This window comes from Agelaius tricolor, unplaced genomic scaffold, assembly GCF_023055355.1.
Source record: "Agelaius tricolor isolate 1412-34295 unplaced genomic scaffold, bAgeTri1.0.p SCAF_10, whole genome shotgun sequence".
NCBI classification, from domain to species: domain Eukaryota; kingdom Metazoa; phylum Chordata; class Aves; order Passeriformes; family Icteridae; genus Agelaius; species Agelaius tricolor.
The window spans coordinates 19,742,389-19,768,850 of NW_027269270.1; the positions used below are offsets into that span (position 1 = coordinate 19,742,389).

At 37.8% G+C, this 26,462-nt stretch overlaps 1 protein-coding gene across 3 annotated transcripts in view; it reads left to right on the forward strand.

Annotated features, from left to right (window-relative positions):
* RBMS1 (RNA binding motif single stranded interacting protein 1) overlaps window positions 1-26,462 on the forward strand; it is a 143,229-nt gene that overhangs the window by 98,561 nt on the left and 18,206 nt on the right. For all 3 annotated transcript variants that reach the window (XM_071435057.1, XM_071435058.1, XM_071435060.1), the window contains exons 3-6: window positions 4,094-4,152; window positions 6,985-7,076; window positions 18,837-18,994; window positions 22,087-22,166. In XM_071435057.1, the coding sequence (XP_071291158.1) occupies window positions 4,094-4,152; window positions 6,985-7,076; window positions 18,837-18,994; window positions 22,087-22,166 (389 nt within the window). The remainder of the gene's footprint in view (window positions 1-4,093; window positions 4,153-6,984; window positions 7,077-18,836; window positions 18,995-22,086; window positions 22,167-26,462) is intronic.

The following is a 26,462-nucleotide window of genomic DNA, read 5'->3' on the forward strand; positions in this document are numbered from 1 at the left end:
AGAGTACTGCAAAGGGAAGCACTGTAAGCATCGTGGTATGAGGTATATTACATTATGTTGTGGATGCAGATTTGAACAATTCATTCCAGACAAATCTTATCAAGCCTCTCACTGCCTGTTCTTACTGTACCTCCCCTAATGCACACACAGATAAGTTCTTTCAACACTCAAAACAGCACTTTAGGCAGAGACTTCAAACTACTTCATTCCCCATTCTTTGTCATGCTCATGATGGTGTCTTTTCACGCTCACATTTCTACATCTGTTCATCATACTGCCAGATGTACAAAGGGAGAAAAATAAATAGTGGTTCAGGTTGATTCATGTACTTGGTTTTCTAAAGACCCTTTTCTTTCAGCATTGTGGAGGCTGCCAAAATTAGGCTTCAAAGATGTTTTAAATGTCAAATGTATCCCTAGCTATTTGCAGTGAATCTGTCAGGATGATTGTTTGCACTGTTTTTGACCATGTTGCTGAACAATATGATTAAAAAAAATATGTGGTGGTGCTTCACTTCAAGTCTTCCAATTCAAAAGCATGTAAGACAAAGGTATAGTGCAGTGTTTGACATTCTTATTGCCTGGCAGTAGATTTTGGGGCAGCATGAGCCAGGTGAGGGCTATTTTTTCATTTCTGTGCTGTGAGGATGTAATAAGCAGTAGTAAACATTATCCTGGTGAGCAGCTGTACTGCATGTCTTCCTAGCTTGGCTTTGAACATGTTTCTTCTTTATCTTCTGTCCAGCCAGACATTTGTATTGGTGTTCTGTACCTCTTGTACACTGGGTCACAGGCAGTTGCTGAGCACACCCCTGTTAATCCCATACCCAGTGCACCCTGGCAATTATTTACCTGCCTCTTACCCAAGCTCTCTCTTTCTCAATGTGTGAGCTGATATTGGTACAAGTGCTGTATAGAAAAGAGACACAAAGCTGAAAACATCTTTCCATCTCCAAACATAATTCAGACTGAAGAATGTGTTAAAAGCACTCAAAAGAAAAAAAAAACCCTGAGCTCTCTATTGCTGTTGAACATGAGTTTGATGTTATTTTGGGGAGAAAAATAACTCACTTAATAAGAAATACCTAGTTGCTTGTCACCAGCCAGATTAGCAGTTATTTCTAAAGACTAGTACTTAATTTAAAGGAAAGCATGTTTTAAAAAACTGTTTCAGCTGAAAGGGAATGAGCAAACACCAACTGCTGTAGAAGTGATTCTGCCAGCCATGGAACAGTGCTTTGCTGTAGGTACAAAATCTCACCAAGCATGTGGAGCAGGAGAGAACCCTCAGCAAGTGCCTTAGACAACTAGATGTATATAGGCTTTGAGAGGAGTTAGGATCTTCAGCAAGATCTAACATCATAGATGTCTTTGGGATACAAATTCTCTCTTGCTTGCTATAATCCTTTCTGTAAGCAGGCAATACATAGCAGTTTGTGTCATGACTGGTATATTTTATAGCTCATTGATTTCTGCAGGGTCATGACTGCAGTTGCACCCAATAAAGGACCAGTTGAAGACAGGAGCTCATGTTCAAAGCAGAGTATAACGACTGTAGAATTCAAGGGGAAGAAAAGTTTTCACAATGGTCATAATTTGAAGGAAGCACTTGGGAGAAACTGCAAGGAGTAATTCAGATCATATCAGATCACATGCTGGGAACAAGGAGGGGGTGCATCCTGCTGGCCAGGCTCAGAGTGGGTAAACTGCTTTTCTGTGCCTCATGGCGTGAGTGGAGAACAACTCATACATGGGAGGGAAAATCATAGGAGAAATCCTGGCGATAGCTGCTATTGTTATACAGGTTCCCAGTTTGTTCCTAGACTCACACTGCTGAAATTTCTTGGCAGCCTTCCATGGTGGCTGGTTCTTTGCAGGAGCCGTGCTATCTAGGACAGTGCAATAAATCACTAAGCCATCTTTGCACAGTGGAAGGTAGTCCACAAAGTTTCTGTAAAGAACAGCTGTGCAGAGACCTGTTCATGGGCTGCTGAGCATCAGCAGTGTGGGCTGGAGCAGTCCAAGGCAGCCCCCAGCCAGCTGGCCAGGTCATTGTGCTCACAGAAATACCCAGGGCTGGGGTTCTTCACCACCACCACTTTCTGCACTTCCAAGAACTGACACAATGGCAGAGACAAGATCATCCTCCAGGGATTTTTTTCCCACAAAAGGCTATGTAGCTGTTCACTTTAAGAAGCTTTAGGGAGCCTGATAGGATATGGAGAATGCTAAATGTTGAATGTCATGCTGGTTACCAAGCACCCTGAGCAGTTTACCTCTCTCGTTTATAACATGTGCTTTTACTCTGCACTCAGAAAAATTCTGGAGAAAACGAGAAGTTTTGATTTAGGGACTATAAAGCTTTCTGAATGGAATGACATATTTGGAAAATAAGTGGTACAAATAACGAAGTACCTGCTCCAACTATTATGCACAATTTCTATTGCTTTATTACAGCTTCTAAAATGGTAAATTCAGGTATGCACTGATTTTCATTGATATTTGTATGTTTTTAGGCTATAGAGGGATAATTCTATTTTATATCAGTGTAGATGCTCACAATTTCAGATAAAAGAAGGAATCACTCACTTCATGGCTTGTGTCCCGGGTTTAGTCCCTTGCAATTATTTGAAGCCACCCAATAACTATTGCATAAACAGCAGGGTGTTGAAACTGGTCACAAAGAGTGCTAGCTATACTGAAAGGTGTATTTCAATGCTCTTTGTGGGGAAAGTACTTTATAAATAGGCTTTGCCTTTGAATAACTGTGACTTTGCAAGTGGACAGTGAATTGAATACTCTTAACAAACAAAGCTCAATTTATTAGGCTTCTAGTATAATCTGAAGAATTTTTAAGACTAATACGGCTACTGCAGAGTTGTCTTTTGACATAGTATGTTTTGAAATTATACTCACACTATTGAAGTTCTGTTTAGCAGGTAAGATGACAAAAGTTCATTTATCCCCAAATTCCCCTCTCGTATACCGATAACACGTCTCATAATTCTGGGTTCTTGTACAATGACAGAGAGCCTCTTAGCACACGGTGCATAGGTATACCTGTTCGTGTAGTAAATTACATTATAGTCTCAAGTCAAAGCAAACTCCTTTTGCATCATTTTTCTCTTCCATGCTCAGGGCACCCTGACAAGTGTCACTGACAAGCAAACAGGAGGACGTGGGAAGGAGCTTGGGAAACCTGTGCCCTGTATGCAGGCCAAGAGAATTGCTGTTTTTAAATTGAATCTGGGATTTTTATTTGGAGGGAAATTGCAAACAGGAACAATTCTACTCTAGAAATGATCAAAATACCTAGTTCTGATAAACTTGGCAGATAGACTTGCTTCCAAAACAGTCATTGTTCTTATAGGTGAGATTGCTGTCCACTTGTTTTCCAAGCTTAGTTTCTGAGATCTCTGTGTACTCACCTTTGGGCTGCATAGCAGACTGGGCTTACCAGGTGCTGAGAAACTGGCAATGAGAAAAAGAAAATTGAAACTTTCCTGAGGGGTGTTTTTATTTTAGTTGAAATTGCTTATATTTACAGAAATGTACAGATTTTTTTGCCAACTTTGCTGAACAGCTTTCTTTAGTCTTCTACTTGTCACATTCCAGAACAGAATAATATTAAATCGGGTGTAATATTTTTGTGTTTGTCAGTTGGGGTTTTGCTGGGTTTTTCTCTATTTTTTTTTTCTTTTTCTATATTGTGCTAGCCAGCAAACCTGCCACTGACAAGGCAACTGGTCTGCTCTAACTGGTCTATGTACTGAGAGTCCCAGCTTATATCTATAACATAGTGTCTTATAAATACCAGGATTTTAAATGCCTGGAATTCTTTTCTATAAAGCACTCTTTTCTGGCTTATTCTGTGGTGCCACTGAGAATATAGAACAAGATTGTGCTTGAAATTGTTGATGGTTTTTGTCAGTTCCATCTATATATGAGTTTGCATTCCATAATTATAGTCTATATAAATTGTTTCATTTTGCACAGAGTAAAGGGTACTAGGTGCTAAAATAAAGTGATGTGTGTGTTTGTTATAATAGGATGTTCTTTTCTCATTTCACTTACACATGTATAATACTTTTTAGGTATGGGAAAATTGTATCCACGAAGGCTATTTTGGACAAGACTACAAACAAATGCAAAGGTATGTATATTTTCCTTTATACTGTGTTCCCCTGAAAGTCATAACTGATTCTATAAAGTGCATTAATGTTGTATTTTAAGTTCATTTTACCTTTGTTGGTTTGGTTTGGGGTTTTTTCCCATTCTTGCTCCTAAATGAGTTTCATTCTTGCTGGTGGTTGGTGTATACAATGCATTTGCCTCCAGTGGAGCTGGCAGACAGCCGGTGTTGGTGGCGCAGCCAAGGCAGAGTGAAGCTGACATGCACAGTGCTGGCTGGCAGCTCGCCTCTATTTTAAAAACAAAAATGGAGTTAAAAGCAGCTTTTCCCCTTTTGCCTGGAGAAACTAGGGAAGCTTGCAGATGACCATTCAACTATACTAAGCATCTTAAAAAATTATACATTGTGGAAATAAGCTCCATTGATTAGTGTAGCTTGAAGCAGCACTTAATTACATGTTCCAGTACTCTAATTGTGTTTTGTTATGTTCTATTGAATGTATTGGGAGCAAAGAGAGGGTTCATTTTCAATGAAGTAATTGCAGCTGGAAAAAAAAATTAGAACTCCTCTAGATAAGCTGAATGTATCAGTTCATGGGTTTTCATCGCTCACTGCAATTGCAGTGATTCAGATCCCAGCATGTTTGTGGTGGGAGAAGGTGTGGTAGCAGACACTGAAATACCAGAATTCAGACTTTAATTTTTTACAATTAGGAGATAATTTTTGAGCAAAGTGAAATATTAAGTCAGCTGATTAAGCAGTGTTAATATGCATAATGCCCATGAATGAGCAGAAAGCTGATAGACAGAAGGAGGAGAGTCCATTATTAATTAAGACAAAGCTTTTGTGCAGAACTTGGAACCAGTGCAAGGACATAGCTTCTCAACTCCCCATCTTAAGCAAATTGAAGAGGCACTGACAGTTCAGAAACTGAAATTTCTAGAAAATTTTTTCTTAGCTTGTATGCAGATGTCATTGTGACTAGGAAAGAGGAGGTGTCCTTTGCAATTATTTTAATTAGTTAATGCATATGATTGCAGTTAACAGATTTAGTCTGTCCATTTTGTCAGTTCCTGAAGTGTCCAGTAGGCCTTTCAGTGATACAGAAATTCACACATTAATTCTTTAAGAGATTTAAGATGATTTTTTTCAATAGAGAATTTAAATCTCACTGATGAGAAGTGGTAGCTAACAGCCTGTTGTGACAGTACACTGCAAGGTAAGGCTCCAGGGAGGCTCACTGTGTGTTGCTGAAATTGCAATGGGAACACAAGTAGGCAGAATGTAAATATCTAACTGGAATTTAACCAAAAGATTGACAGCATCTCTGGCTTTTGCCAAAAAATACACTCTGGGGTTTAAACTAACTGGAACAGTGAGTAATTGAGTTTCTCTATCATCTGGAAGGTGGCAAAGGCAGCTTTGATGGCATGCTTGGTGTCAGTATGTAACTTTATCTGTATTACACCTGGCAGTGTGTTGGTGATAACCCAGGCTGCCATGGGTGTGGAGAGCCAGTTTGGGGTATGGGAAGTTAGTCTTGCCTTGGCAGCACAAAACTTGATATGAACTAATTCACTTTGTTTCATGTCAGGATTTAACAATCCACACCACCACGTGTTACACAAAACAATATGCTGCTTTCTTCAGCTTCTTGGCAGCATAAATAAGCTTGCAGTGATGTACAAGGACGCTTGAGTTGTTTTTCCCAAGTTAAGAGCTTTAAAGCTTGTCCTGTTCTAACATTAGACAACCTTTTCTCAGTATAGATATATTGTAAGAGGATTGTAATATATTTTGAAGAAATGTTTCCATTTTCTACTCCTCCAGAGGTTATTTCATTGTTGGGTTTTTTGTTTGCTTTCTTTTACCCCAACTTTAACTCTGGAAAGGGGTTTTATTAATACTTGGGCAGCTCACTGGTGGAAAAGAGGGGGATTGGAAAATGCATAATGAGGTTTGCAATAACATCTAGTGGAAGTAGCTTCCAAACTCTGACTGCCTCGTGGTGAGCCTTGAGCCTCCAATTCCCAGGCTGGATTAAAAATCCCAGCCTGTAAGGCCAGTGTCTGTTAAGGCCAAGATGTATTGCAATTTGGGCATCCTGGAATCCCTTAGTTACATGTTCTTGTTCAGAATAAGAAAAGAGTTTATTTCAAATATAATTTGTTTCAATTTGTTTCAATTGATGTTGAGCTTATTTTAATATTTAAAGATTGCATTGTATGGCATAGAAAATGCTTTCTGGCCAGTTTTTCACATTCTTTCAATAATAGGAAAAACCATTTGGTTTCACTGAAGATGGGTTTTCACTCACTTTTAAATTTAACTGTCTTTTATGTATACACAGTGAGATAAGTAATTTACCAAAAATTGGGTAGATGGGTGTCTTTTAAACTAAATTCCTCTCCTGAAAAATTTGAATAAACAAAAAGTAACTTACAGACTTACTTGTCATTTATTCAAACTGCAATAAGAATTTACTTCAGAAAAATTAATAGATGATGCTTTATTTGGTGATCTCTGAAATAATCTGGTGTTAGAAGTTACGTACCAGATAACAGAAGGCAAAGCACTGCACTGCTTGTTAGCAATTTGGCCAAAATTCTCATAATGAGTGGACATGGAAATGGATTTGTTCCACTAGTTCAAGATTCAAGAACTTTTCTAGGTTTTTCTTTTTTTGAGGGGGGGAAGGCGACACTGCATGAAGACCTGGAGTTCAAATTGTCCCTGTTGAACAACAAGAAAATTGTATTAAATAACCATGCCAGTAGCATGGCTGTTGGCTGTGAAGTGTTTGTTTGTAAGCTGGTTGCTGTCTTGCTAACAAAATGATGTTTTCTCTTTCAGGTTATGGTTTTGTTGACTTTGACAGCCCAGCAGCTGCTCAGAAGGCGGTTTCTGCTTTAAAGGCCAGTGGAGTCCAAGCACAGATGGCAAAGGTGAGTTAGAATAACCAGCTAATTCTTGCAATGGGTTGTGAAGATGAACAAGCTTGTACAGTGGCACAACAGGGGCAGTGTGGAGTTTCCAGCTGCAGGGCCCTTTACAGAGAGCACAATCCTCAAGCCATGTAATCATTAAGGTAACAAAATGGAGATTTTTGTCTGCCACATCCCAAATAATCTCAACTAAATAAATAAAGAAGCATGAAATTGTAAAGTCTTCAAACTGATCTCATTGCATTTATCAATTTATTCATAATAGTCTTTTCCATTGGCTTCATCAAACAAAAATTTAGCAATGGTTTGTAAAAACTACAGCAGGCTTAATGAATTGGTTCATGCACAAAGATATGAAAGGTTTAATAGATTGTCTGTTACTGAGGTTAGAAATCTTAAGATTTAGGAATTAATTTTTAAGTATATCATGGCAAAATTTAACCTTTCAACTTTTTTTTCAGCCCTTCTGGTATATTATCTGCTAATATAAATAAAATTTGAATCTGAGCATTCATGATAGATACTTTGAAATTCTTAGCCAGCTCTTGGCTGACCTACTTTTGCATCAAGGCAAACCCAGGAATTATTAAAAAAATGCAGAATGAAAGCTATCTTATTTTTCTCTAATTTTTAATGAACCTTGCCTCTGAACCAGCTTATTAGCCAGATGTGATCTTCAGAGTATCTTCAGTGCTCTTTTATGAAGTTAGGGAGATGATACTTTAGTAATGATACTGTCATTCATTCTTGTTGGGTCAGATGGCCTGGTTCCAAAAGAGAGCCATAAACACCTCCACAGATTTGTTAACTAAAAAAAATATTACCGGTATAATCTGTTGATAGAATTCTGGTACCTCTTAAAGCAAATTTGTTTTCAGTTAGAAAATTATATACTAATTTAAAAAACTTAAAATCTAGTAATCTCAGAGGCTTTTTTATTAAAATAGTCTGCTAAAAATCTAGCAAATCTTTTATAGTTATCCACTAGGTACAGATTTTTTTCAGATGAGATATTTTCCACAGCTTCTCAGCTAAAGAGAACAGTTAAGCTAACAACATAAATGTCTTTGGATGGATTCCAGGGCAACAAAATGGAAACCATATGTTTCATACTTAATGCGTGTTTCATTACAGCCATGACACAAACATACATGCTTACTGGAAAACACTTTGGTTTTTTCCTTTTACAAGGTTTTATGTATGCTTAATAAAGGCCATTTATTAAATCTTTAGGTTTTAGGTGATCACTTTAAAATATACCCCAGATCTTTTAGAGTTCTGTCTGCCATCTTATGAATATGATATCTAGGTAGGAGGGCCAAAAAGAGATTTTGAAGTAATGTAAATTCATTTTCTTAATGAACTTTGATGTCTGATTTAATTGTTTTCTTGAGTAGATGGAGAAGCTCTAATAATTAACTAGTAACCCAATGAACAGTTTCTTAATCTCTTTTACAGTATATATTTCTGACTTGTTTCCTCTGACAGTTGCAAGATCGGTAATATTTCTTTTTGGTAGCATTAATGAAATAATGTGCATCAAAATATCCCAAAGGTTTGGGTATTTTTCTGACCCTGTGTCAAGCTTGATGACCTGTGGGAAACCTGCAACTATGAGGTTTGCATTCCAGTGAAACTTCTTCTGCTTCTTAATACAGAGAGAATGTTTGAATTAAAAAGACCACCCCCAAAACCAGCCCAATGAACAGTACCACCACAAACAGCCACTAGTGACTATGAGTTTGAGTGCTTTGATTTTTGTCTGTTTTGAGCCATTGGATTTTTTTTTTTCCCCTGGGCAATGCTGCTCTCCTTTTGTCTGAAAAATCCTATCTCTACTTAGATGCTCCAGTCTGGGAATGGCCAGTCACAGTTGCTTTGGCAAGATTAGCAAATCACACCCTTCACATGCACGACACTCTGAAAGTTTGTGTTTGTGTGTTTAGTATTTTATCCTTTTGCACGTGACCCACCTGTGCCATGGGTGGTGGTCCTGCAGAGACACTGCTTCAGGCTTAAGCCTGAGTGTCACAGAGAAGGATTTGAGGCGTTTCCTGCCTGTCTGGGCAATCGATTTCCTTACTGACCACCACAGCTGCTGCAGTTTCAAAGAGGAAATCCATGCCTGTTGGGGTGATTTATTCATGGGAAGGTGTTGTAATTACTCTGTGCCCAGGGTGTGAGGAGCAGCACAGCTCCTCAGTGCTCTCACCCTCCCCCCAGACGAGGTTCCTGACCCACAGCAGCTGAACAGGGAGGAAAATGTTCTTGCTGGAGCTTTGTTCTGACTCTGGCTGCCATAAAGTCCTTTTTGCAGTGTCCTGCTGTAGCTCTAGGTCAGTGAGATAAAATCTACACACGTCAGCAAGTTCATCTGCAAATACTGCTTTAGTGGAAGTGGTTCTGATTTTTATATATTAAAATTTTTGCTGTTTTGTAGAGGTAACTTCAAATTTAAGTTATATTATTTTAAAAATATTAAATTATTATCATTATCATTATTATCCTATCCATGGGGTAAAATCATGCTGTATTTGGCAGTCTGCTTCCCAGTTGATCTGAGTTGAAAAAAATCCCACTTGCTATATTTTGCTACTGCTGAGCAGAGTGGGAAGGACCAAGGCCCGAGATACAGCTTCAGGCCAAATCCTGCCCAATCTGTTCTGGGGGTCACTGTCGGTGGAGAAGTGGCCATCACTCAGGAGATGCCACAATAATGGAACCCTGTGTCATTTCATTGCTCATGAAATACTATGTCTTCAGCTGTTCTGCTTTTTCTGAGATCTGAATTGGGAATCCTTGGCTGAGACAAAGCAGCCTGGTAGAGTTTTCCTTTCTGCTGGTTACCAGTGTCTTCTGGTCACTGCTGAAACAAATGCTTCCCATATTTCCTTTTGGTCAGAAAATGTGGCTAAGACCTCGCATAAGATGATAATTGCATAGCCAGGGGATGGAAATTGAAAATGGATTTAACAAGCTCTTGCCCCTCTCCTCTCTTCCACTTGAGTATTGCTAGTGGTAAGTCCATCTTTTTCAGGATATGTAAGTAGCTGTAGAAGGGGATCAGATGATGTGAGCTCTACTGTAGCCAGCTTGTTTCAGGATCCACCAGTACAAACCAGCAGATTATCTCTTATTCAACAGATCAAATACATGTCTTGCAAGACTAGTGTTATTTCTAAACTAGTTAGTAACTGTCCAATTTTTATTCTAATTCCTTTTAATTGATCAAAATTTCTTTTCTTAGTTTCTATGTTCTTGCTCCCAGAGGAGTGATTATAAACCAAGAATTTTAAGTTCAAAAGCTGTGACTTTGTAGAGCCAAGCAGTCTTAGGTAAGATTAGTAGTAGTATTGAAAGCTCTGACAATTATGTTTGTTAGAAAAGTTGTGGTTGCTGTCAGAGTGGTTCTTCTGAGAACCCTCTTCTCTTCCCTGCACCCACAAGTAAAAGTGAGATAGCTCTAGGTTTCTAATTATTCAGAGTGGGCAGAAAGGGACTTTGTTATAGGAAAATAGATGCACACAGAAAATCAACTATACATTGGCATTTTGAATGGAGATTTAACATATTTAGACTGTTTAAGGATGTTTTAGAAATGGTGAGGTATAAATGCTATGGAGATATCAGACACCTAAATTCTCATAGGCTTTTAACTTTGAGGTTAACGTAAAGCATCCAAGTCACTGCTCAGACCAAGTTCTGTCTCATCAAATGGTGTTAACTGAATTCAACTGTAGCTACTAAAGCAACTGTTTCAAATGGAAAGTTGATTAATTCTTACTTTCTGGATGTAAACTAATGTATAAACAAAAAAGGTAAAAAAGAGCTACCAAGAACGGTTAATAAAACCCACAGTTCTTCTCATCTTTCTGTCTAGCAAACTTAAGACAGGAAGAGAGTCATTGTGTTTGCAGCCCAGATAAAGTCAGCAAGAGAATATCTAAATTATACTGACAGCAATGTAGAGCTGCACAAGCCAGCTAGAACAGCAGTGTGGCTCAGACTTCACTGAGTGTTAACTCCTTCCTGGCATTTGTACAACCAGATTGTCCATCTCCTGGTAGGTTGACAGATTTCTGAGATAATAGTGAAAGGCTTATATCTACATAAGGAATGACTGCTTTTTGCAAAGAGCTTGCAATGTACTTTAGGCATCACAAGAAGTATTAATGGACATTCTCACAATAGAACTTCAACCATGTGTTTAAAATCAGTGTAGTCTTTAAAATTGTTTAGGCCCTCCAAGTCCAACACAGTTGTGATGGACTCAATGACCCTGATTCCCTACATTTTGTTTTTGAAGACCTTGTCTTCTCCTGTCTCTTCAATTCTCTCTCTCCTCGTGAGATTTGTAGTTCTATATGTACAACTTCACTATAAGATAGTCAAGATAATTTATGACTTAAATGGTTGATATTCATTATTTTCCAGTTTTTGTTTTCCTGGTTTTTTTCCCTATGGAAGGATAAAGTTACCTTTAGAAAACATATACAACTTACAATAGAAGCCATGAAACTAGTCCACAGACATGGAAGATTTCTGTGGTCAGTGAGACTTGTTAATTTGAGCCAAGGAATGCTGTTCTATGTACTAATGTGCATTTTTGTGGGAAGACTCACTGTTTATCCATTCAGAAGATTTCCCCAGAGTTGCACATTTTTAGGACTTAGGACTTCAGATTCATAATGTTACAATTTCCTTCTCCTTAAAGTCTTCGCTTCCACTGACACAATGAAGTGTGGTCCTGATTATTTGTATTAGCTCTCACATTAATTTATCACTAAATACTTTCAAATATTTTAAGCTTGTGCAAAAAATTAGGACCATTTAAAAAAATGTTTCTTATTTGAATTGTGTCAGAATAACAATGTGCTGACAATGTAAAGGATGTTCTCCCATCAGGTACTGACTTCCACCGCTCTTAAGACACATTTTGTGTTTTCTGGAGTGGTCTACAGGCCCTCAAAGCATCAGATCAAATTCTGAAACTTGTTATTTGGGGGTGGGTTTTAGCTTATGATGAATATGAGCCCATTGTGTGAGTTCATGTTGATCCTGTGGAGCACAGAGATGACCTGAATTTGCAACCTTAATATTTTTCACTCAAAGGTTACTAAGGCAGAATTGTGATGTACACTCCATGTGCAGGTAGCTTTATCTTTCTTTCCTAAGCTCTCATACTTTAAACTTACCCTAGGTGACTTTTTTCCCAAGTGTATTTGGAAAAGATGAATTGTCACATCATATAAAGTGTGAACTTTGGGAGGGAAAAGCTGCTTAGCTGCTTGTCCTCATCTCTGTAAGAGAAATCAAGGCTTTTCCACAGCTTATAGGCAAAATGTATTGAAGACAGCTCTTCCTTCATGTTGCTGATGAAGAGCATGGTTTTAAATGAGCAAAAATGAGAAACAGCTAACTTTTTTGAGGTTCAGTAATGTATTGCTTATAGTACTTGTCTTCACTGTGACAACCTTCTGGAGAAATAAATCAGTTTTCATTCCTATAGAGCAAAGTAAGAAAAATAGTTTAGGTTACCATGGTAGCTAGAGCACTTAATCTAACTGGAGAAGGTAGGTATGTTGCAATTTTTTTATTCTGCATCTGGGCTTCTGAATGCCAAAGAACAGATGACAGGCAAACTGGAGCTAATTCAAGCAGATTTCTACAGCAGTTTTTAGCAACTGTCTTGAAAAGTTTTCTTTTTATCTGGTTTGTAGTACTTCTTGTAGATAATAGCATTAAATCTTACTGTAACAGATTTTAAATAAATATAATAAATTTTTCTCCTTATAATTGTAAAAATTCTTAAAAGTCATTATAAAATAAATTGAATGTAAGCCAAATTTTGCTTACCTGGGAGCCACATGACTATCACTTCAGGACTTGCAAGTGCTCTATTTAGAGTTAACAAACACTTGCCTTGAGTAAAGAGCTTCAGCCCACAAAAGTCTTATCTCAGTTGCTAAGTTATGCTGTGGCTTGCTCTGACAAGGGTCTGGTGCCTTCTTTTGAGCTGTGGTGGGCTCATTCAGGGCTCCCAAGGGACACCTTCATGCCCTTCTAGCAAAGGGAAAGCAAAATCACTGAGAAATAAAAAAAGAATGTATTCATGAAGTGATAGATTGATCACAAAGCTTATTGCAATTAAATTCTTCTTAATACAGATGTGCCTGTAAAAATAAATTTGAATGTTTAGTGTATTAATCATATGCAGTTCTGGAGAACAAGTGAAGATTATGGTAGTGATTTTTCCCTGAATTGTGTTGTTAACAGTCTGTGGTTAGACAGCATTAAAACTGTGGCTAAAACAGACATATTTCAGTGAGACACTGGCCAATTGTAAATTTTGAAGTAGTATCTATATGAAGGCAGACAAGCATTTAATCCCTTCCCTATCAGGCAGAGGATCTTCCTTGCTGTGAGCAGTGCCTAGTCACATGTTTCTGAATGGCTATCTGTTCACTCTGACCTTACACACAGCAACACAAAACAGATGTCCTTGCCTTTTGCCAAGTTTCTTGCTTGCAATTTAGGAACAATTCCACACGCACAGGGAGGTTTTTGTTAATTTCTTTCAGATGATGTAGAGCACTTCACATTATGTAGGAATCCTGATCAGAAATAAATATTAACAGTTGATCATTCCTGTCATTTTTGTAAGAAATGCTGTATCTTATGATCTTTGGGAGCTCTTTGGGAAAAAGCAGCATGTTACTCTGCAAGAGCTCTGCTCTCCATCTTTATATTGTTACATTCTGGTAGAGAAGTTCAGGAGACATAGCTGAAGGTGTTTGGAGAGAAAAGACTGATAGAAACTTGCATTGCTGAAAACAAGACTTGCTAGTTTTCTCAGTAATATGGAAACTTACAGTAGCCCAGAAATTCCCTGATGTTGCCCATAATCTGAAAATGCTGAGCAATTCCAGCATCTTTCAGGATCTGCTGAAGGTTCTGTTAAATAAGGAAAACCCTGCATGAAATATGAAGACACTCAAATTAAGCAGTTTTCCTAAATTGTATAGAATTCTAAAAAATATTATATTCAGTAGATTATATGTTAATGGAGGCTTGCTGCCCAAAATTAGGGAACTTCCCACTGACTTTAGTAAATCTTTTTGATGATTTCCATACAATAATGCAAATAATTTCAAGATATTTAAGGTATATAAAGGAAAAGTGGCTTATAAAATCATGGATTTTAAACAGAGGAACACCTACCTTTAAATCCTAAGAATTATTACAGTGTATAGGCAAGGTCTGAGCTATGTTGGAAGGTATTTTTGCTGGTTTCACTTTTTTTTTTCTTAATTCCAGAAGAGGAATTAAAAACTCATGTGTCAAAGGAATTATTTTTCTCTTCTGAGACTGAATAGTAATAGCACTGTGAATTAAGCAATGGTGAGAGAGGTTTTGGTAAGGGAAAAACTCACAGAACTTCAAGTATTAAACTCCTGCTTGCCAGAGAGAGAGAGAGAGGGATGACTTAAATAGTTTGTCTTTCTCCTAACTTCCTGAGTTTTAACTGTTAACCTGTAACCATTTTCCATGACAAAAAAAAATGTATAAAGGCAGACATCTGTTTGTGCAGTGCCTTCTGTGTAAGATAGCACAGACATGGAAGGAGAATCCTAGTTGTGGCTGCTATTTGGAAGTCAGCTAGGAAACCCAAGGGGAAGGAGCTAACTTGCTGCTTACAGTCTCCCAAAATGTACCCAGATATCTGTTTCAAGGTTTAATAGCCTTCTGGACATGACAGGAGCTGCATGGTGAAGCAAGTTATGCAAAGGAAGAGAGAAGGTGTTTTGCACAATAATTGGTATAAATCTTCCAGTATCAAACTATATAAAATTCCAAATACACTCTTTAAAAAGTTCAGTCTTGCTTTGCATCTATGCCAACAGTAGTAAGGGTTGCAAATGAGTGTTGTAAATGAGCCCTTTTGTGAATCAGTGGCTGTCTCTTTCTTTTCTTGAAAAGTGAAGAAGTGGATTAAATTAATCTGTCCTGACCTAGTTGGACTTGCTGATCTTTATGGGTCCCTTCCAACTTGAGCTATTCTGTGGCTCTGTGATTTATCCTTATAGCTGAACTGCAGGGTGGTCATGGGTTTGCACCTGCAGTGCAGATGCCACCTCAATGCACTGTGGAATGTGTTGTTGGCATTTCAACTATTTTGCTGGAAGAATTACAGATGGAAGAAATTTCAAGTTGTATTCCAGGATTTCTGTGAGACATCCTCATCTGTTGGCAGCTTCTTTGCTTTTTGTTTCCCTCCTTTGCCTTCCATCTTTATCAGTCCTAGCTATGGACATGTGTAGAAGTATCTTCAAACTCCCCTTCGTCTGCTGTGGTTGGGGTGTTCCATCAAAGAATCAAACCAGAAGTAACTGAAACCCTGGGAGTATTCAGGCTGAACTAGACTGATGTGGAGATAGGGTCAGGAAAACAGAAGTCATTTCCAGTCAGCCATTCAGCATGTACTTGACCAAACCCCAATCATTAATAATGCAAAATACAGATTGTTTCATGGGCCACAAGTAAAATTTTTCCATCACAAAATGCTTTCTGTTCAGAGAAAACAATTTCCTTAGAACAATTTCCTCAGATGCACTTCTTTTTTCTCTTTTTTCCCCAAGAGCTTTGTAATGTGGGTTAGTGGTGAAGTTGCTCATATTCTTCCAAAGTGCAGCCTTGCCTTCCCTAGCAGTAGTGTTACATGATTTTGTGGCAGGAGTTTTCTCTGGGAGGTGGGTAAGTACAAGTATCTAATGCCCAGCGTGTGCAGGGAATGGCAGCAGGTCCTTGTGCCCCTTTTGGCAGGAAAAGTTCATGGTCTCGTGCCAGGATATAGTGCCAGGATAATGTGGGAGTCTGGTAAGCCCTGGGCTGCCACAGGAGCCTGAGAGAAGGGGAGTGAGCTCTACTTACTTACCTGAACAGGTTCTCTGAGTTTCTGCCTTGACTGAATTTCTCTGCTGGGTTATTCTGAACGTAAACTTTGCTTGCTTGCTTGCTTGGTTTTTGTTCTTTTGTTTTTTGCATGTAAATTACATTGTTACTACTGTGAACAAAATGGGGCCTTTTTTATCTTTTCAAATGTTAGAATTTTTTTATGAGAATACTTTTATAATTTCTGTTATTCTAGAATAAAAACATTAGGAAATTAAATAAAAATATGCAAATAGTCTGACTTTCCTGGTGATATACTGTTATAGATTATTTAGGGAAGTTTTTAGGATATTTGCCTACAATATATTTTGCAGTCTGTAATAAAAAGTAAAACATTCAAAACTTTTCCTTTCAAATACTATTTGGAATTTCAGAAAATCTTGCTATGGCAACAAGTGCAATTTTGTAATGCCAATGCTTGAAACCTCCTTTAAAGCTTTTGCTGATATAACTGATTAAAGAAGGAAGTTAAGCCTACACATCTCAAGGTGCAAAACAAAATTGCCTAATACTATCTAAGTAACAAACCAGTTCTAACACTGTGAAAGCTGTTCTTCATCTCACATTCCTGCCTGAGGAAATTTGAGCTGAATGTCAAGATGTAACTACTGTAATTATGCCCAGCAATTAATATTAATGTCAGCTGTGGCCTCACAGTGAATCCATTTTCTTGTCTTCTCCTTCTGTTAATTTTTCTAATATGAAAAAGGATTCAGATACCCTATGATAAGATAATTTGAACCCTAAACTTGTCTGTGTACTGTAAGATTCAGTTTTATTTTGGAAGGGGAATGTCTCTACTAGGTAACAAAACAAAAATCATACAGGGTAATCAAATGCCATTTATAATGGACTATAAAGGGGCCAATGAGGGCAACACTTGGGAGCTGGAAAAGGTTTTGTAAGGTATGTGGGATTTTGGTGTGGCTAGGAATTACATTCATACCAGTGGCAGAGGCATGCACACCAGGAGAATGAAATGGAAGAACATTTCCCTCCTATAGGTCTTCTATTCCAATTTCTTTAAAAACATTTTTGGAAAACTTCAAAATATTAACTCTTTTGAACTGAATGTGAGGCTTGGGGTAAAAATGCAAATAAGTAAAGGTTTTTCAGCCTAGAATTTGCTTTCTCATTTTTAATTTTCACTGTTTTTGGAACAGGATAATTCCTTTCTGTGCCTAAAAGGTGTGACCTCCCCGCAAGCCCAAACACTTCTTTTTCTTTTTTTCTTTTTTTTTTTCTTTTATCTTTTTTTTTCTCTTTCTTTCCCCTCCTAGGAAAAACTAACTCAAACTGAGAGTTGATATCTAAGATGGCAAGTTATAAAATTATGCAATATGCTACTAAAAGTACTGAGATACTATTTATATAAGGGGGTCTTAATGACAAATTGATCCTGTTCTGCATGAGAGGATATCACCATCCATCCAGTATAATCACTTTAAGAAATGCTTTAATGGCAGAAGGCAAGTGTTGTGTTTTTGTATGGTTTTGTTTTTGTTGTCCAGTTTGATTCAAACTTCCCTGCAAGCCAGTCAGCCCTCTTGTACAGAGGGAAAATACATTGTGGACTGTGCCATCAAATATATTGCGACCAATAAATATGTTAGGACAATGGACAGAAACTGATGCACAGAGAGTTCCACCTGCAAATGGGGATGACCTTCTTTACTGTGCAGTGCTTGTGCAATGTGATCCAGGATGACCAGACATGGTCCTCTCCAACCTTACCCATTCTGTGATTCTATGAAAATTGTATCTATATATATATAAATAAAATTTATTTCAGATCATATCACTGCTGATGCCAGAAAAGTGCTACTGAATGTGGGCATCCTGCAGAGACTTACATTCATACCAGGGTGACAGTGATGACATTGAAGTTCTGCACAACTTTAAGGGCTGTGTCACATCAATCTGGTAGATCAAGAATGTGCTTCAGTACAGAGCATGGGCAGTGATCACCAGCATGAAAGAGATGCTCCCTTGCCACAGCTGGGAAATCTGTAGACAAACACTGGAAATCATCAATTTTACCAAAAAGGTTTCTTAGAGGTGTCATTTCATGGCACATACACAGATAACACAAAGTAGTGAGTAGCCTAAGATCAGGGGAATGGCAAAGATGTGGCTACATTTGTCACCTCCCTAATTGCTCATCTCCTGGATGCCCTCCTCTCTCATTTTGTATGTTTCTAGAGAAAGTTTTTGCAGGACTTTTTTATTGTCTGAATGTATAACTTAAAAGTTTGGTGAAAAGTCAAAAATGCTCACGTATGGAAGGCGATGACAGTGTCCCACTTGCTTCTGTGTCACTGTTCTTTTGGTATTATGATAGCAATGTGCATACTCTTAAATCCATTTTCTCATTTTTTTTCCTTATATTATTTTCTGATTGTCACCCCAATCTTTCCTCTTCTTAATTTACATCTGGCTTTCTTAGTGCTTTCCACCACTCTTGCATTTCTTCTCTCCTAATTTCTTTCCTTTATCTCATATTTACTTTTTTTTTCCTTTCAGAAAAATTTGAAACATGGAGTTTTAACATGGACTATAAACTGGTCAATTATTCACCTTTATCTCTACTTTAAAATGTCAGTGTCAGCAGTAATAGGAGAAAGGAAACTTTCTCAGGAATGCTGCAGGCACTGGCAGAAGATGGAGGTCACTAATACTAGGAAAGAGTAGACTTAACAAAGGGCCTGAGAAGTAAAAATCTGCACCGGAATTCATATGTGCTTGTTTGTTTTAAATTCAAAATGTCAGTGGAAACAACAGTAACAATTGGTTTTACTTCTCTTTCAGCAACAAGAACAAGACCCGACTAACCTATACATTTCCAACCTGCCTCTTTCAATGGATGAGCAGGAGCTTGAGAACATGCTGAAGCCCTTTGGGCAGGTGATCTCGACCAGGATACTGCGGGACTCGAGTGGGACGAGCCGTGGCGTTGGCTTTGCAAGGTACCTCGGGGCTGTGAGCCATGCTGGCAGCCTTCTTCCTTTGTTTGGACTAAAAATGCAAGAATAGGTGGAAAAGGCAGAAATTACTGAAAATGATAAAGTTTGTAAAGAGAAGGAAGATTGAAATGGCGTTATCCAGCAGGGTTTTGTTAATTCTTCCTTTGGTAGAGCTGTGCCTCATCTTGCTTAGATGGCTAAATCTAAATTTATTGCTCTTACTGGACAATTATCTAGAGTAAGAATTCACTCTAAACCACTTCCTTCCCTTTTCTGTACTTCTCCTTTCTCCTCTATCCCTGAGTCAGTAAGCAAGGGTGCGTGGTGCTTTACAGAGACTTCTGTGACTGCTGGATTGTCAAGTTTGAATCCCAGGCAGCAGACCAGAAGGAAGATCCTTCTTCCCCACCCCCACGCCTTTTTTTTTTATTTATTTTTCTTCATTAGTTCCTTGGAGAAAATGAACTCATCAGTGCTCTTTGAACATCAGCCCTTTGAATTTTCAGGCTCATTAACATGATGTCAGCTGGGAAAGAAATTTTTTATTCACTTACAGTAAATCTCATCTTAAAATATTTGTGTGCTAAGTGAAATATCTCACCCAAATCAACAAGAACAAATATTTTCCATAAATTAGGAAATATTTCCTAAATATTCTGTCCATATGAATCTACTTTTTCTCTAGTTAATGTAGTTATTTTTTCTGGGATCTCTTCATCAAAGTTTTTTCTGTGCTGTTTTTATTTATGTAAGTCCTGCTTTAAACCTACTATAACAATCAAAATTTAGAGGCTTTAAATTGAAGGTTTCTATTATCAAAAATAAAAGCATGCTTCAAGCAAAGAATTGGCATTCTCAAAATACTGAAATCAAATTTCAGTAATTCAGATGTTCAGCCAATATTACAATAGCTTTGTATTTGAACAAATATCAGAATCTAAAATTAGTGCACAGAAAAGAACTGAACAAATTTATCTCCTGATGTGGCCAAAATTTTTAGGAATTGGTTTTCCTGTGAGTTGGCTGGGGGATATTTAATGGCACTGTGATTTTTAGTTTGTTTTTTTTTCAAATGTCTTCCCCCACCAGCCTCCTGAACCCAAACTTCATATGCTTGTCAAACTATCAAGTTTCAAGAAGGTATAACAAAGGAACAAAATTAGAAATAATAGAAAAATATTCATTATTTAAGAGGGGAAAACCAGCAAGTTTGGGCTTTGCTAAAATTTCTTCCTATCCCCTTTTAAAAAAATCAGTAAGTGGGGTAAAATTAACTGGGCATTTTAATTTCATTAATATATGTGTGTTTTATGTGTAGCTTTCATTTTCTGGTACTGTGAAGAGTAGAATCCACTAACATCCCCTATAAAATTCAGTTGGCATTTTGCTCTCATTCAGTCTCTTCTGCCTAAACTTGTTTACCACTCCTACCTTGAATCAGTGGTAAGGTAGGAAATATGGTAGGATGTATTTTTCCTAATGTAGCTGGAAGTGTTCTGGAATCATATGCAAAAGTCAAAAAGACTTGTGTGTATCCAAGACCTCACTTGTATTGAAGACATTAAAATAGAATAGTTTTAAAGTACTTTCTCAATAGTTACTCTGTTATGCATTTTATGTTTTATATATACATGAGTGAAGTTATTTTTATAAAAGTGTTTATTTATATACATAAATATAGTATACCTAAGTTCTAGGATAAGAATTGCTTCTATATCTAGTTAGAACTTCTTTCCTTCAACAAGGTGAACATTTTTCTTGTATTGGAAAATTATTGGATAATTAATTAAAGTTAAAATTTTCCAAAAACCCTGTAGACATTAAATAAATATTTTAATTTCTTGCCTTTGGGAAACTTTTATTAGGTTAATAGGGAGTAATGTATTTTATCAAGTCAAGACTTGAGTCTGAAACTAAATTATATTGTTTGTTTCGTGTGAGACAAAAAAAAAAATTAGATTTCTTTGATGCAGATCCAATAATCCAGAACTTCTGAAAATTCTCTAAGAGATATTTTTGGAATCATTAGGAAAACCTCTTGTTCAATCTGGCTTTTTGGTGATACTGGTTGTTATCTATACTTGTATTTTGTCAGCCTGTGCAGAAAGGATATCAGAATTAAAGAGATGCCAAGACTTAGGAATTTTTAGTCCTGGCTTTTTGCTGCTGAGGCCATTGGCCTAATTTGTGGATATGAATTACAGAACTTAATGAGCAACTGAAAAGAAATTATCTGTTCAACATTAACCAAACATCATCTTGCAGGCGGCTGCAAAAACAGTTCTTTTAAAATATATTTTGTTGTAATTGCACATCTGAGTTGTTCAGTGTGACTGAGTCCAAGGTGACAGTCAGGGCTGGCACATCCTCACTGCAGGTGAGGCCCCTCCCAGGCCAACAGGGGCTCTCCAGCCCCCCTGCCCAGTCTGTTCAGTCTAGATCTGATAGCATGAGTGCACAAACCTGCTCAAGATTTTGGACACATTCTCAATAGCCAACACAGCTCTGCCGGTATTGGCTCCTGTTTGGAACTTGGAGACAATTAAATAAGAGCCAGGTGCATCATTTAGTGGAGATGATGTGTATAAGCTAAAAGCTGCCAAGTCAGTTTGGGTCATGCAGTCAGGCAGGTTTCTATTTGAGTTTATTACCCTTAAACTGTACAGACAGCTCTGAATCCTCTCTTAAGTGTGGCATTAACCTTTGCTGCATGCAGCATGGACAGTAAGGATTCAGTTATGAATGATAGTGAGTCAGTCCTTCTGCTTCTTTCGAGACAAGAGAGGTACTTGAGGCAGCTTGGACAGCTACAGTATATAAGAAGTATATAAGAACATTATTTTCAGTTTGGCACTGACTTTGGTCTCAGAGTGCATAAAATGTTAATTGAGTTTGGCTTTACCTTTCTGAAGTTATATGTTCTTAGAAAACATCATCTCCATTGTTCACACATGGGAAAGCAAGCCAGAGCAGTGATGAGGGGAAAAACAAGAAATATGATTTGAGAAAAAGCAAGAAATGTGCTTTAAAAAAATCACAAACATGGGAATCTGTTTCAGTGTTTAATTTATGTAAATTATTCTTTATTTTCAAAGGATGGAGTCAACAGAAAAATGTGAAGCAGTGATTGCTCATTTTAATGGAAAATTCATAAAGACACCACCGGGAGTTTCTGGTATGTTGCATATATTTCTTACAAGATGTATGAATGGGTTAGTGCTTACATGGTGGAAGCCTGTTACACTGATTGTTGTATCTGGCTTCTCATTTAGAGGCAAGCTTATTAAAATTAAACTCTGTCTTTTTGGATGGCTGTAATGCTTGCTTGGAACACAGTATATCGCTTTTCTGTTGTAAACCTTTTCTAGGAATCTAGTAGTGTTCTCTCCTAGCAGAGAAACAAGCAGCTAAGATGCCAGCTATGTACAAATTTGCATCCAATGTAATCCCAGTTGAAGTGAGGAAACAAATATCTATCTGAACAGAATTTGGCTGCTTTTCCATGGACAGGGCTTTTTTCAGAGGCAAAATGGGCTGGTTTTGTCATCTGTTGATGATTTTTTCAAAGCATTTTCAAAAAAATATTTGCTTAGGAAAAAAATGGAATCTGCAGCCGTGCCTGGCATGATCATTCACTGAGGAGCTGCAACTCTCAAGTCAGTGTAGGTTTTAAAGTCCTTCGGGAAAATGGAAGGAGATCAACATAGAATGCTGCTTCTAGAAATATTGTGCAAGGCAGAATTCAGAGAAGGCTTAGTACAATTTTGTTGTCACACCAAGTTCCTCATCAGTTTGTCTGCTTTGTCAGCACTGTTTCTAAGAGACAAAATGTATATTTCATGAATACTGAAAAATGAGGAGAGGAAATTCAGTGCTGCTGAGTAAAATAGAAAGTAAAGAGGACAATAAAGAAGGAAAGAATACATGCCTGGCATTCCAGGCAGCTTTCAGTGGGCATTTTATTGAGAATCCCAAGTGGGAATTTTGCAAATTACAGCGTTGATGTGGTTGGGGAAGCTGCCTTTATCCCAGTGGTGAAATGTTCTGTACAGCCAGACCCTGTCACTGAGGAGGAGGAAAGTCACCCTCGGCAGGCAGACAAGAATGTGGCTTGTTTAGTAAAACTCCAAACATGCCTCATCCCTGAAAGATTGCTCCAGTTTGAGGCAGTCTGTGCTGCTGTAAGTATGGAAAATGCTTCAGAGCACAGGAAACCACTCCCTTCGGCAAAACTAATCTAATGCAGTATTTTGACTTCCCTAGCCTTGCTTTTGCAGACCCTTTGCACAAGGATTAATTGCTGGTGTTATTATTTAGTTAAAATTTTGTTACAAAGATTTGGTAAATTTAAGCACTTGTTGCACTTGTTGCTTTAGTTATATTTTTCCTTTGTTACATTTAGTAAAAATGTTACAGACTATGTATAAACAGACAGTAACAACGCTAAACATCTGCAACAGAAGCTCCTATCAGTGCTTTTTAGTTTGTTAAGTTTTATTTTCACTTGCATTCTGCTGTTCTCAATGAATGAGCCATCAAGCATGTCATTGCTAATCATGATCTGTCTCCAGTGGGTCTTGGCTGAAGCTGGAGTTGCACCCTTACATGATGAGGTTCAACTAGGTTGGAATAAAAGCTTCATGCATGGAATTGTAGGAATGATTTTTGCAGTCTGAAGGAAACATTTAACATAAAAATATGATGAATTAGGGACAAGAAATTTGCAGAGAACTGTCAATTTTCTGAAAGTGGAAACTAAGCAGTTTTCTCAAGATGTAATCCATCTCACAGGCTTGAACTTCTAATGCTTCCTTTGCAAAACAGTTGTCCAGGCTCTCTGTCCAGAACAAGAAAAGAAAAACACACCTCCAGAGACCGTCCTTGCAGTTACAAAGGGTGTCTAGCTCAGTCACTCAGAAACAGATAACTCCAAATGTTTGAAATTTGGATGGGTCTCACTTTCCATGATACTGAAAATGAGACAGATAATCAGGTGCATAAGGGAGTTGTGAGAATCTTGGTTTTTAAAGACCCTCAATTTTGTTGTATAGGGCACAGTCTCAGCTTTATGTTTCTGTGCTGGTGAAGTTTCATTGCTCCTTGCAAAGGTTTTTATGGAGATCAAATTCTTCCCAGAGTTCCATACCACATAGCAAGCACCTGCCCAATAATGCAGCCTTAGTAGAGAATTCAATTTATGCATCATAGTATACTGCAGTCTGCCAAAACATGGGGTGGGGTCATGAGGCAACTGTGATTTTGGACTGCCTGCAGAGAGAAAACTGGATGACAGTAGGAAAGCTCTTGAACAAGCGAAGATTAGGAAACTGTTTTGAAATAGATTAGCGACCATTGGGATTATAAAGGATCAACTTCAAACACATGCAAAACAAAATCATAAAACCAGGTCTGTGTTTAAATTAAAACATTGTGTCCTAGAAACTTGGCTAAAATCAGCAAAGGGAGCTGGCTCTAAAAACATCCATGTTATCAGGATGAAGAGGGTAGGAGAGATGGGCCTGTAATGAAATAGGTGTGGGAGGAAGAACATTTGTTCAACAAAAACATGCTTTCATAATGCAGCTTTGTTATTTTAACTAAGTTTGGGCTTAAATGGAAGAATGGGTTAAACAGTTATAGAAAGCATAAGTGAAACCTCCTCTGGAGCATGAGAAGACACAATGAATAAAACCTCTAAGAATCTGGGAAGGCCAGGGATTAACACAGGGTGCTGTCAAAAGTGTCAGCTCCAGAGTTAGGTGAGTGACTGGGCATTGGTGATGCTAAGCAAGCTAAACCCAGATATAACTAGCTATTCAGGCTTTATTTAACTTAATGAAATATATTCAGTATTTAGTGTGTCCTTGTTTATCTTCAGTAAAGAAGAAGAAAGGTTAGCTCAGAGAGCAATTTGAAATGCACTGCAAGTTGGTATAACCCTGAAACTCCTAGAAGTGATGTGTTAGTTTCACCATTTGTTGTTGAGCTTGGTCCTTTTTTATGTAAGTTATTGTATTAGCTGGTTGTGTTTTATGGACTATGACTTCCTCTCCATTTTGTCACCGAAAACCAAACACAGAACTTTATTTCTTGTACTTAATTATCTTCTCAGTTATGATATATAACCATTATATGATTGTTGTAATTTTAAAGTAAATTTTGCATTTAGTTTCACTCTCCTCCTTAAAGAACTATTGTTTTCAGTGAAGAATGTAATATTTAAAACTTTTCTATTCTCCTGTGAAACGTATGACGTGAATTGGAGGAAACAGACCAGACTGGTATCAAGAGCCAGGAGCCAGCAGATGAGCAGTGAGAGCAGAGCAGCAGCATATTTAGCCTTCCTCCTCTAAAGATGATACTCAGTGTTCACTGGCTTTTAATCTTGTGTTGGATCCGTAGTGATTGTAGAAATGATCTTCTGGGCAAAGTCTTGAAAGGCATCTCCTCCCTGTCACAGTAGCATGTAGCTTTAATATTCCTTTTACTGGAAAAGAACTTAGGTGATTTTGGTTTAATGGGTGTAAGAGCATTTTTGCTGAGCAGCCCATGCCGTTTTTACTTCAGTAATGGCTGGTTATGGTGATGATGCAAAAATCAAAAATTTTCCATGGCCCACCCTTCCCACTTAGGATAAAGAGATTGGTTGCTCAGATTCTCTTTTAGGGGAGAAAATTGAGTGTGTAAAAGCCCTGCTCCTGCCTGTGTGCTTGACTAGACTGGGAAGAGGTTCACCAGGGATGATACTGACTATGGCTTGAAATTATCTGGCCTTGGACCTCGTTCTAGGGTGGGGAGGCGTGGAAATGGAGCCCTGAAGTAGCTGTCTCCTGTCAGTCATATTCTAGTGTTTCCTAGTTTCTTTCCTTTACAAAGTATCCAGCACCAAAGATCTCTCATGAATTTAAGTTACTTGACCATAAATTCAATTTTTCTTTCAATTATCTTTCACAGATCCTTTAGAAAAAACACATGAACCATAGTCTAAAAACCACTCCTACAGGATATCAAGGGCTGACAGTGGCTGCCACACTAAAGGCAGAGGAACAAAAATTTCACTCTTTTATCAAGACCCTGAGATTAGTTTAGCTGATCTCAGAGCATGGTGCTGAGGTACCAAAGTTGTACGCTTGATCCCTGTATGGGCCATTCACTTAAGATTTGGACCTAGAAGAGACCCACAAGCACCATCAACTCTGAATATTTTGTGAAATCTGTGAATTAGAGGTTTTACTGCTCTAACTCCCATAATTTGCAATTTGCTGCTTAGTTCTAAGAAGCAACATAGGATGAGAAGAGAAAAATGCTTCTTAAAACCACTCAAAATATCTTTCTGTCACAAATTATTAAACCTTGTATAAATTCTTAAAGCAATGTAATCCTGAGCATTATGTTTAAGTGAAGACTAGGATGGTGAAGAGTATAATATTGAATTTCTCTTTAAACATATAAAGCTACCCTGATCATGGGT